At 51.2% G+C, this 12,918-nt stretch overlaps 1 protein-coding gene across 1 annotated transcript in view; it reads left to right on the top strand.

Moving 5' to 3' along the window:
- Nucleotides 1-1,470: 1,470 nt before the first annotated feature.
- The window catches only part of LOC117090301, a gene marked incomplete at its 5' end in the record, with an annotated part of 28,553 nt that continues 17,105 nt past the window's right edge, over nt 1,471-12,918 (top strand). The window contains 3 exons of the mRNA XM_033222452.1: nt 1,471-1,513; nt 8,727-8,936; nt 9,522-10,516. Of these exons, the coding sequence (XP_033078343.1) occupies nt 1,471-1,513; nt 8,727-8,936; nt 9,522-10,214 (946 nt within the window). The remainder of the gene's footprint in view (nt 1,514-8,726; nt 8,937-9,521; nt 10,517-12,918) is intronic.

Consider the following 12,918-nt stretch of genomic DNA (forward strand, 5'->3'; position numbering starts at 1 on the left):
CTTACTTTGTCACCCAGGCTGGATTGCAGTGGTGCGAACACGGCTCATTGCAGCCTTGACTTTCTGGGCTTAAGTGATCCTCCCACCTCAGCCTCCCAAGTAGCGGGGTCCACCACGCCTGGCTAGTTTTTGTGTTTTTTGTAGAGATGGGGTTTTTCCATGTTTCCCAGGCTGGTCTTGAGCTCCTGAGCTTAAGTGATCCTCACCTTGGCTCCCAATGTTCTGGGATTACAGGCATGAGCCACCCCACCCAGCCGCTAGATAAACTTTAGAATGAACTAAATTCATCCATATTCTGATTGGGATTTTGATTGAGGTTGCTCTGTGGGTTTTATGGTGGGGGTTGGGGGTGGGGAGAGGAGATAGCTTTTGTGTTTTCTTCTCATCCGTATGTTGATTTGTTTGAAAGGTCCTTTACCTCCATCATTGGCGCTTCATTGCTTTATTCATGCGTGTCTGTGCGCCTCTCACGCCTGCTGCTGTTGTCACTGGGATCATCCTCTCCTCTTGCCTCGTTTTCTGGCTGATTATGGCTGGTCTGTAGAAAAACTGTTGCCTTTGAAATTTCTGGACTGCCTGCCCAGCTTGCTTCAGTCTCTCTGTTGATGTAAATGGTTTGGTCGTTCTTCCTCTTGTGTTTTTTGGTTGGAGAATCATTTGCCATTGTCGACCTTTCATTTCTGTTATTTATGCCTTTTGTTATGGGGTCCACTGTTTAGGGGTATTTGGTATTAGTCCACTCTGCGGTCCCTGAGGCTCTCGTGGCCTCCTCAGGAGGGCCTTTCTGCTTCATGGTCAGTGGGTTGGCTCTTTGACTGGGGGTCCCTGTAGCTCAGAAGTCCCCAGGGCAACCGCTGTGTCACAGAGTGGAAGCAGGCTGGTGGCCAGTGGAAGTGAGTTTTTTCCCCTGCGTGGCTGGAGCAAGCTGAAGGAGAGGGGTCTTGGGGAGTGGTTTCTCCAGGCAAGGGCGGTGGTCTGGCTCGGGCTGTCGCATGGGTGCTCACCCATGGCGGCCTTAGAGGATGTGGCTTGCTCTGCTGCTTGGCCCTCAGGTAGGGGGCTCAGAGAGTCTCCTCAGGTACTGTCAGTGGCTGTGGTGGTGGCAATGTCCGGGCCCATGCTAGCAAGCTGGCAGCCACTGGTAGCCTCGGCTCCTTCCCCAAACTGGTGGGGACCCCCAGGCAGTAGTGATGGCCGCCTGGGTGCACAGGCAGATGAGGTGGTAGTGGGAAGAGGGTAGTGTACAGCCCTGGTTCTCAAAGCAGGTGGTGGGGCCAGCATGTGGGACTCAGTGGCCAAAGGGACCATGGAGGTGGACCAAACTGGTTGAGGGAAGCCCCCGCCCTGACTGTGCCAGGAGATGCTTCCTGTGCCCCCACATTCCCACTGTGACCTGTGGCCCCAGAGGAGGCCCTGGAGTCTGTGATGCTCAGGGTCATCCTCAATTGTTTCCTGTCATTTATGTTCTAGCCTTGACCTTGGAGTGTCCACCCTGCAGGAGCTGCCGGTTACTGTGAGTTCCTCGTGCTTCCTTCTGACAAGTGGTAGGGAGTGGTTACTGCTAGGTTAGATTCTGTTATTTTGCACATCGTAGACTTTTTACACTATTTCCCAGGATTTTCATCTAGAGTTTTTGTTCAGGGTGTTACAGCTATCAATACCAGCTAACAATGTGTTTGTGGTGATGGGCATCATTTTTCTCATCTTAGGAGGTAAACCAGCCAACCTAGTGCCTTTTTCATGAAGGTACTGATGCTTGGGGACTTGGGACTGATGGGTGGGTGTTGCCAGGAATTCAGCCTCTTCCAACAGGCGTAGGGTGGTGTGATGTGGACCCATGTTATCCTCTGGTGGTAGGGCGGGGTGGGTGGCACCTGGAGGCATGGGGGTGGTCAGCCTTCCAGGAAGGTGATGAAGGGGAAAGGCAGAGGAGAGGAAGCCTACCTGGAGGCATGGGTTCAAGGCCTGGGTGTTTGTTAGTTTGTTGTCATCCCATCTGCTAGGCATCCATTCTCTGTTGAGGTCCCCAAATGCCCCATTTCTGGCTTCATTCAGGCGCAGTTTCTCTGCTTAGTGGAAGTGGAAGAGGTGGAATAGTTATCTATGCTGTCTTCAGAGCCAGTGGAGGCGGAGCTCGGCCAGCGTGTCACAGCCTAGTGGATGAGCAACCAGCAAGAGAACCCGCTCTTCCCTGTGGCTCCTAGACAACTCTGGTGGGAGGGTTGGCCAGGAGCAGGAGCAGGAACAGCACTGTGGACAGAGCTGGTTCCTGGAACATGGGAGGCCTGTAGAATGCCTGCAGAATCGACATGAAAGAGAGAGAGATCACACGAGCGCAAGCGTGCACAAGGCCAAGTAGTAGGCATGGCAGAGGGGAGATTCCAACCCCCTTCTGACTCCAGGGCCTATGAACTTCACCATCCAGTGGCAGGGCCTCTCAGCTGGAAATCAGTCACATGCTTCCCAGAAGGTATTTTTATGAGTCAATATACTTGACTTTGGGAATTGGCTATAAAGAGAAAATTTACTACAGGATTAAAGAAGTGTGTACCGGATTAATTGGCAACCTCTTTTCTTTTCGAGACAGGATCTCACTGTGTTGCTCAGACTGGAGTGCAGATATGTGATCTTGGCTCACTGCAGCCTTGACCACTTGGGCTCAAGTGATCCTCCCACCTCAGCCTCCAGAGTAGCTGGGATCACAGGCACACACTTCCATATCCAGCTGACTTTTAAATTTTTCCTAGAGATGGGGTTTCACCACGTTGCCCAGATTGATCTCGAACTCTTCTGCCTCCCAAAGTTGGCAACCTCTGAATGTGCTGCTGAGAGCCACCTGTTTGCAAATGAACCATGAATATTTTTTATAGCTGAGGTTAATTTCACGTAGATAGAACACCGCTACAGGAGGCAGGGTGGGGTGAGGTCACAGAGCACTGGGCAGATAATCAAGACGGGGTCCCCTCGTTGCAGTCAAGCTGACCTCTTTTGGGGCTGTCTCCAGCTCAGTGGTGTCCACCTGCTATCTGCAGTCAGAGGATTGGGGTGTCCTAAGCTCTCTCCAGCTCTGAAATCTTTAACTGTCTGCTGAGTACAGTTGTCTGGAACCTTGCCTCCCCTGTCCCTATGGTTCTGCATGTTGCTGGGTGTTCTCAGGGACACCTGACTTTCCTGAGGGTCCCCAGCCCTGGGTGGGAGAAGAGGGTGTGTGACATCTGACACCCGGGAGTTGGTGGGTCTCCATTATCTGAGGAGGCTGTATTTCCGGGTTAGCTGGGCATGAGTGCAGTTTCAGTTGCATCCTTCCTTTCAGTTTGGGATGGGTTCTGAAATTTGTATTGCAAGTGATGAAAAAGGGGTAGGTGGCTTTTCATCTCAGTGGGGTTAGCTTTGTCATGGACCCCTGAGCTGAGAGATGGCATTATTAGAAGTCCAGTGCCTCAACCCATGCAGCCTTATTGAGGACTTATTTGTATCATTGTGTACAGAAAGCGAGCAATCTGTATGGGAACTTTTAGGATTCTTAGTGTAGGTGTGGGGCAACTCTGTGTGGGTGGGTTTAACATCTGCCCCCATATGCCTCACTTCCTGGGTATCACTGAGGAATGGCTCTTTGGTTTTCAAGTTTAAAGCCTTTTCTTGCCACAGTCAGCCTTTTATACAGAGCAGAGTGCTGGAAACAGGTTGCAGTGACAATGTTCCTGATGGGATGGGTTTTATTTCCAATGAATGGACTGTGACAACTTTTAGGTACTTTCATGTGACTCTTCTCACAACAGCCGATTTTCCTCTTATTTAATGGAAAATTAGTAGCTGAAACCTGCTTCACGTCTCTGCCCCCATGGTGGCCTGGGCGGACCCTGGCTTATCTCCTGGGGTGACTGTCAGACAGGCTGGCCACAGCCCAAGGAAGTGGAGGCAAAGGGGGCACCCCAGTCCAACCTCTAGGGCCCATGTGGTTTTTGTATTCAGGGCAGAATTGTTTTGCTGTTGGCTTTCAGCAGGAGCCAAGCAGAGCAGCTGTCTGTGGGCTCCCCTGTTGGCCAGGGATATTGACCAGGATGTAGAAGGAATCAGGCGGGAGCCCCTGGCGGGATGGTCATTGTGGTGTCTCTGCACCTAAGTGATTTGATTTCACAGACATCAATGCTCAGGATTGATCAATCTCAAGATCAGTGCTTGGGAAGGGTAGAGCTTGTGTCCCATCACAGATATGACTCCGAATCTGTGGGGACTCTCCCTGGGCTGACTCATAAAACGAATGGGCACCTGAGCCACTCTGTCTGATGCTGAAAACCAGGAGTGCTCGGGCGACCCTTGCAGCCATAAAGTCTGCCTTTCCCCAGGGGAATGGCTGCTGATGGTGTGTTTTCTATTTGAACCAACTCTAAAGGGGCCCACCCAAGTTTCAGAAAGAAACTCAGGTTCTTAACATATGCAGGGGGAACCCTTTCATTTCTAAAATCTGTTTAAAAATTTACTGTTGGTGAAAATATCCTCTTACGCATTTGCAGTGACACCTCCATCCTCACTGCAGTGCCCTGTGAGTGCAGGCCTGTGCCCGTGACCTGGCTGGACCCTGGGGTTTTCCTGAGCCACTGGCCCTGAGCTGCTTGTGCTGTCAACAGGGCAGCCCTCTGGTTCTGGATAAGAGGTTCTGCGTGTTCCTTACAGTTCAGAGCAGGTGTAGGCCATCTTCCCTGACTCCTGCCTTGTCCTCCAGTAGTAAGTCACGCCCCTGTCACTCCCTGATGGAACCACTCCACTGAGGTTGTTGATTTTACACTGAGGCTTCTCTTTGGGATACCCCAAGCTCGTGGTTACCCAATGGAGGAAAAATTCTGGGAGAATCGGCTGGTGAGATGCCTGACACCACTCTCCTGGCATCTGACATCAAGGATCCCTTAATTTTCTTAGTTTCTAAAAACTGTGGTAAATACACATAACAGGAAATTAACCATCTCAAATACTTGTAGGTGTATGATTCTGTGGCATTAAATATGCTCACAGTGTTGTGCAACCATCACCACCATCCATCTCCAGAACTTTCTTCATCTTGCAATCTGAAACTCTGTGTCCACTAACTCCCCCTTGCGCCTCCCCTAGCCCCCGGCAGCCACCATTCTACTTTCTGTCTCTGAATTTGATGACTCCAAGTGACACATCTGAGTGGACTCATACAATCATTTGTCTTTTTCCAACTGGCTTCTTTCACTTTCTGTGACGTCCTCAAGGCCCACCTGTGTTGTAGCGTGCGTCAGAACTTTCTTCCTTCTTAGGGCTGACTACTGTCCCCATTGTATGGGTAGACCACATTTTGTTGGCCATTCATCCCGCGGACATCGAGAATATCTCATAGGAGAAAGAGTCAAAGAAGCCAGTGCAGGCTTCATCTTGGCCACTCATACTCTCTGCGGCTCCACCCTCTGTGAGGGTTGGGTGGACAGGCTGAAGCTCCCTGCTCATCCTGCACTGAGCAGATGGGCCTGGTGCTGGGCACAGAGGATGCAAACTGGAGCAGGAGCCAGTTCCTGCCCTCAAAGTGAGGCAGCAACATGTCACATTAGTGCCAGTCTATCCGGGGCTTTATAAAGTTAAGAAAGAGCCTGTATCCATCCTGAAGGCTGTGTGACCACAGGGCTTCTAAAGGATGCTTCTGTATTCCCAGAGTTAGGTCGGAGCTCCTGGAAGGCTCTCTTTTATCCGAGTGCTCTTGCTAAGAATGGAAAGCCCCTCTGCGTGACTGCAGTAGCTGGTGCGATCCTCTGGTCACTCGCACCAGAGTCTGGGAGGTCGTGGCTTGAAAAGCTCACCTCTCATAATGGGATGCCAGTAAATATTATCCGAAGTTGATATACCCAGAAAGAGAGTTTAAAAATTATTTAGAGAGGTGGAAAATAACCCCCAGTAGAATGAAAATCAGAACTGACAAGGATGGCCAGCGGAGTGGGGAAGTCCAGACTGTGACAAGGATGGCCAGCGGAGTGGGGAAGTCCAGACTGGGGAATGTGATGTTTCATTATAAGGTCTTTCAGCATTTGCTTACTTTGGTCTGAGTGAAAGAATTTTCTCATTTTTTTGAGGGCCATGTATAGCAAAAGGCTCACCATCTGTCAGACACACTGGTCAGTTCTCCTGGCAAGACAGAGTTGGAGGTTTCTGTCCTCAGGTGGGTGGGCAGGGACAGCAGTTTGCTGTAAGGTATCCAACAGCACCAGGGGCAGGAAATGAAAAGTACTCGGTGATTGGTGGGATAATGGTATCTAGCACAATGATTCCTGCCAAAATCTTAATGGTGGCTGGGCGTGGTGGCTTGCGCATGTCATCCCAGCACTTTGGGAGGCCAAAGTGGGTGGATCACTTGAGGTCAGGAGTTCAAGACTAGCCTGGCCAACATGGTGAAACTCTGTCTTTACTAAAAAATTACAAAAATTAGCCGGGCGTGGTGGCATGCACCTGTAATCCCAGCTACTCGGGAGGCTGAGGCAGGAGAATTGCTTGAACCTGGGAGGCAGAGGTTGCAGTGAGCCAAGATCGCGCCACTGCACTCCAGGCTGGGTGACAGAGCGAGACTGCATCTCAAAAAAAACCACACACACAGAAAAACAAAAACAAAAAAATCTTAATGGTGTGCAATACATGAGAATGCTGCCTCAGTCAGATAGGACTAGCATTTTTCAGCAACCTTCAAGGTCTTGTGTCACAGGAATGAAGATCCGAGTATTTCCCACCCATGGAGGGGTTGGTGAAGGAGTTTTCAATCCCGGGCACCCTGGGCTGTGCTGAAAGCCTCTGCGTCACACCGCCTGCGTTAGTTGGGAAAGAGAGCTCCCACTGTTCTCTTAACTCTTGTCCTTTTGTACCACAGCAAGTGCTTTCCTGGAGATCAGAACCACGACTGGGTTTAACATCATCTTTGGAAATCCTAAAAGGCAATGAAGCGATTTCTCTCTCTCTCTCTTTTTTTTTTTTTTGATACAGCTGTGTCAGTTTGAAATTTTATTTTCATATCAGTTCTAATAGTGTATCTGCTTGACATAGTTTCTGTTAAATGGGCTTGATAAGAAGCTATTTAAAAATTCAGATATTTAGAGTTTCAGGGCCCGTCATCTTGATTTTTGGAGCAGTACCTCAATTTCATACAGTGTTATTCTTTTCCAGAAAGATGGGTCACTGAATAATTTACATTTTATGGTTGTTTTCTGAGGAGCTATTTCTAGTTATAGATGGTAAACATCTTCTAGGTTTTGCAGTAAGAAATAATTGATTATGTCAGAAAAAAAGAACCATAAGAAGATGTGATTTGAATTTTGAGTTCCTGTAAGTACCTTCTGGAGCAGAAGGTTTTGTCTTCATGGATTCTGCGTCTTGGATTTGGGGACTCTGTTGCACTGAGCTGTGCTCTGTGGGGAGGAGCCTGTGGCAGAACAGTTTGGGTTCTGCTGGCCGCCTCTCACTGTATTCAGGGAGGCTGGGTCCCAGAGAAAGGTGACAGCAGTTAGGTCTCGTTGGGAAGAAAACTCGGCTACCAACCCTGGACCATTTTGCTTCCCCTGAACAAATAAGATAGTCATTTGCCTGCTTTGAGGGACGGTGCCTGTGGTTCGCACAGGACGAGGTGGCAGCTGGCTTGCCTGCTGGCCTGCTTGGTGGAGATAAGATGTTCAGACCTGCCGCTGCTTTTCAGGGGTGGTGGAGGGAATTAATGCACTTCCTTCTGTCCCCCAATCTCATTTACATGTCTCTGGAGCTGAACATGTATTATTTTGCTTTCTTCATCTCAATAGAGCTTTTAAATTAGGTGTTGCTTAAGCCATTCAGAAATGTTTCACATTTAAAAAGACAAAAGGTAGTTGCTGCCATGACTCCTTCACCCACCCCTACACCGTGGCCTTGTGGGACAGTCCTCCCTTGGCTGTGCTGAGCCCCTCTGGAAGTGTTTCTGATTCTAATCAGAAGTGGAGCAGTTTCAGTGCTGATTATAGGTTCATGTTAGTGATGAACTTGGGTGGAGATGGGGACACAGCTTGTTCTCTGCTCCTGGACTCTCATCCAGGATCCTGAGCTGCCAGGAGCCTGGCCACTCCCGCCCCGAGCCCTGCCTTGGCTGAGCTGGTCACCGCTGCGTGTCCCGGGCTGCCGGGCTGCCTGTCACCTGCAGTGCACAGGTGTGCATGTGTGTGCATACATACATGCACCACACACACCATGCCCACCTCACACACCCCATACACACCACACACCAACCACACACATTGCACACACCCCGTACATACCACACACCACAAACACTACACCATGCACACAAAACATACACACTCAACCCTTCCACACTACATTACACTCCACACCCACCACATCACACTCCACACACAGCACACACACAGCACATTCACGTCACACCACACCACATACCACACACCGTGCACAGTACACTCCACACACTCCCCATACCTTCCAGGATGCCCTGCAACCATACATACACACACGCCACACACCCACACCATACTACACATTTACCACATACACACCACATACCTCCGCCACACACATTTGCATCAAACTACTCACTGAATGAAACTGAATGATTGTTTTCCCACATTAATACTGCCGCCTGCGTACCCCTGGCTGTCCTGGCCGGCACATCCCCTGGTCCTGCCCTCCCTTGGGTCAGCACTGCCTCCTGTGTTTCGGGTGTCTCTGGCTGTGCCCTGTGGTGTGCTCAGGTCCTGATTGCATGGGAGGCTGGCTCCTCTGCTCCAGTGGCTGCCTTCCTGGAGGAGACCAGCCTGTTTGCCACCTCTCCTGATGCCCAGAGCAGCAGCCCGTGTGGGAAGACCTGCTTCCTCCCCTGCCGTCTGCCCCTCCTCACATGTCATTTTGTCTCAGTGCTGACATCTCCCCAGCTAGAAAAGGAGACCCTCAAAGACGCACAGGTGGGTTTGATTATAATGCCGGTGTATATTAAATGTGTTTTGGTGAAACACTCAACCAGTACATACATCTTTAATAAAGTAAAATATCCAGGCCTCCTCTGCTCCCACCTCTCTCCCCGCTCCCCTCCACAGAGGACATGGCTGACAAGCCTTTGGGGGTTTCCCCTTTCTGTGTGCCTTTGCGAGGTGTATGGGCTGGGCAGTGTGTGTATTCTCTAGCCATCTTGACGGACCTGTAACTGGGATCTACACACATGTGTTCGCTGTAGCTCGCTTGCTCTTTTCCCTAAAAAATAGGCCTGTAAGATCCCTCCCTGTAGTGCGCGTTGCCCTGCCTCTTTAAAAACGCTGTCGACTCTTCCAGTGCGTGAACTCTGCCATCATTTATTTAATATTCTCTTATTTATGGGTACTTAGGTTGTTTCCAGTTTTTTAAAAGATTGCTGCAATGAAAATCTTCAGCTGTCATTTTTCACATTGCTGTGGGAGAACGTGGTGGGAGGTGCTGTGGTGGTGGAGTGGCCCCACGCATAGCCAGGCTTTGTGGGATTCTGACTCTGTCCTTGCCAATGTTCCTCCCCACAGTGGCTGCCTCCGGGGAATGATGGCCGCGGGAGCGCCCGCCATGCCCCACCGGAAGTGTCTACCATGGCCCAGCGGAAGCGTGAGAGTGCGGGGAGCGGCGTGTTGGATCACGGGGCTAGGCCGGGTCCTGTCTCCCACAGCCAGGAGCCTGAGAGCGAGGACGTGGAGCTGCCCTTGGAGGGCTACGTGCCCGAGGGCCTGGAGCTGGCCGCCGTGTGGCCAGGGAGCACCCCGCACAAGGAGCAGGAATGCTACAACCACAGCCCCAATGGGGACTCCAGTTCCGACTACGTGAACAACATCTCCGTGGAGGAGGACTATGACCAGGGCCTCCCTGAAGAGGAGGAGGGCATTACCTACTACATCTACTGCCCTGAGGACGACAGCTACCTGGAGGGCATGGACTGCAATGGGGAGGAGTACCTGGCCCACGGTGCGCACCGCATGGACACTAACGGGTGCCAGGATGCGGTGGAGTGGACGAACTGGGCGGGCCCACACCCCCATGGTCACGGGGCTAAAGCGGCCAGGACTACCCGGATGGCCAACTGCCCATTCTGGAGGATGAGCCCTCCATCCTGGAGTCCCACGACCAGGAAAAAGATGGTCACTACTGTCCCAGCAAAGAGGGCTGCCAGGACTACCACCCTGCGGAGGCTAACGGGAACACCAGTGCTTCTGCTTACCCTCTGAGGCGCGGGGACAGGGACCTGGAGGACATCGACCAGATCGTGTCTGAGAACAAGATGAGCCTGAGCATGACCAGCATCACCAGTGCCAGTGAGGCCAGCCCCGAGCATGGACCTGAGCTGGGGCCTGGGGACTCTGCAGAGGCCTGCCCGCACAGCAAGGCCACCTGCAGCCCCAGCAGGTAGGAGGCGAGGCCCAAGTCGCTGAACCTCCTTCCCAAGGCCAAACACCCTGGAGACCCCCAGAGAGGCTTCAAGCCCAAGACCAGGACCCCAGAAGAGAGGCTGAAGTGGCTCCCGGAGCAGGTAGGACTCTGGCTGTCCCAGGGAAGGGAGCAGAGGGGCCCAAGAGCAGGGGACCTCAGGGTACAGGCCTTGCAGATGCTGAAGCGAGGGAGTGGGGGGTGCTAGGTTCCTTACAGTTCTGATGGTGGCTGAGCTTGTCATTGGTCCAGTTGGGAGACGTGTTGTGTGGATGCTCCGGCCACTCTTAAGCTCACCCCTCAGACTCAGGAGTGAAGCCGATTGAGGGCTGAGTGGCGACTCGTGTATCGCAGAAGAAACCCCTCCTCCCACCCTAGAAGAGAGATTCGATTTCTTGCCCACTGCCCTGGGTCTGCTCATGGTGGGATAGTGTCTGGGAGAGCCCCTCCATCCTCAGGGGTGTACTCATCCTCAGGGGTGTACTCAGACCAGCAGGGCAGTGGCAAAGACGTAGGGGTGATGCTGCTCACACACTGCTGCGGCCAGTGGTGGGTGGCCTGGTGGCTGGGGTGGGGGCCAGAGTGCATTTCACAGTGGACGCGTCTCTGAAAGCCCGGGAACCTTGGCCTGATGGGCAATTAGCTGTGAATAACTATTTGGAAAATGATTTTTTGAAGGTTTGACAAAACCTGAGGGAAGAAACGCATGTTAATGAGGGCAGTGAATGTCAGCATAACTGTATTTTAATTATGGCAAAGTCAGCATGCATTCTGATAAACACATTTGAAAAGCTGCCTTCCAAAAAAAAAAAAAAAAGCTTCACTGTAAGTATATAAAGAAGATATGATTATTGGACTTGTGTGAAGGAACTTGTATTTGGCCAATTATGTGGACTGCTTTCATATTTTTAAAAGCCTTAACTATTAAACATTTTTTCCAAGAAGAATTCATGAATTTGAGTGTGTGTGTGTGTGTGTGTGTGTGTGTGTGTGTGCTGAGAGCTTGGGTTTGGAATGGAAATCTTATTGACTCTTGGATTTTCAGCACTTGTATTTTAATGTCTTGTGTTCTCTCTAAAGAATGTTAAGTGTCAGTTGACTTCACTTTGGGGGTGTTCCTGTCATTCACAGCAATTCCGTGTTTACAGGGGGCTGTGGGACGCATAGGAAGTCCCATGGTGATGGGATGGCAGGCATGGGAATTTTACCCCAAAGCATTCAGATTGCAACCATTGCTAGTCAGTGACTATGAAAAGACATGGGACTATGGTAATAGGGGACTGACCAAAAATAACTCCTAATCCTATGTCAGATAATACCATGGGCAGCTCAGGAAAACTACGCACAACTCAGACATTTGCAGAAAGGAGATGTGGAACGGAATGGAGCCCCTGGGCTGATAGAGGCCTCCAGGACCTGCCACACCCATGTCTGTCCCCAATTCCCCAGTCAACCTTCACAGAAGAGAAGTTGATCTCCCTCCAGCTGAGACCAAGCCAATGCCCAAACTGTTGGAGCTGAAGGATGTTTGGGCTAGGCTCACAGAAGCTGTTCCGCTCCTCCAGTGTCAACAGCTACCCATGGTTCAGGTCTCTGTCTGGTCCTGGCCCTTTTTTTTTCAAGATGGAGTCTTGCTCTGTTGCCCAGGCTGGAATGCAATGACATGATCTCAGCTCACTGCAATCTCTGCCTCCCGTGCTCAAGCAATTCTCCTGTCTCAACCTCCCAAGTAGCTGGGATTACAGGCACCTGCAATCATGCCTGGCTAATTTTTGTATTTTTGTAGAGACAGGGTTTCACCATGTTGGCCAGGGTGGTCTTGAACTCCTGACCTCAGGTGATCCGCCCACCTCAGCCTCCCAAAGTGCTGGGGTTGCAGGTGTTAGCCACTGCACCCAGCCTTGTCCTGGGCCTTTTAAGAGACACTGGGTGCTGACTCACTTCTGGGTCTGCCCCATGAGTGTCCCGCCAGGTCTGCTCTGGGTGCAGCCAGGCTGTGCAGGGCCAGGAGCCTGAGCTGGACTTAAGGTGGGGAGACACTGCTGCCCAAGAGCTGCTCGGGTGCAATGTCAGGGTGGAGGCTGTTCCCATGTGTGGCGGCATCACTCATTTACTCTCTTGTTTCATCAGCCTCTGTACTTTGGCTCATGTCCTTGCAAGTGGCCTCTGATTCTGCCTCTAGAGCCTGTCTGCCCCCTCTTGATTCATTCATTGGGCCCCAAGTATGTGAACGATAGCATACTGGCCACTTTTAGAAATATCTGTGTTCATCTTCAAGAGAGGGGGGTCATCTAGCCACTCCCCAGCCCTCAAAACCCACTCCACAGACAAAGTAATGGCAGGTCAGGGCTCCTCTTGCTCTTCTGAACCGCAGGCATAGTGAACACAGTACAAAAGAAAAGGATTTCACACGCAATAGAATTTCATTCACCCTGAAAAAGGAAGGAAATTCTGACATAGGCTACATTGTGGATGAACCTTGAGGACATCCTGCTAGAGCCAGTC

This window comes from Trachypithecus francoisi, unplaced genomic scaffold, assembly GCF_009764315.1.
Source record: "Trachypithecus francoisi isolate TF-2019V2 unplaced genomic scaffold, Tfra_2.0 Contig00991, whole genome shotgun sequence".
Taxonomy (NCBI): domain Eukaryota; kingdom Metazoa; phylum Chordata; class Mammalia; order Primates; family Cercopithecidae; genus Trachypithecus; species Trachypithecus francoisi.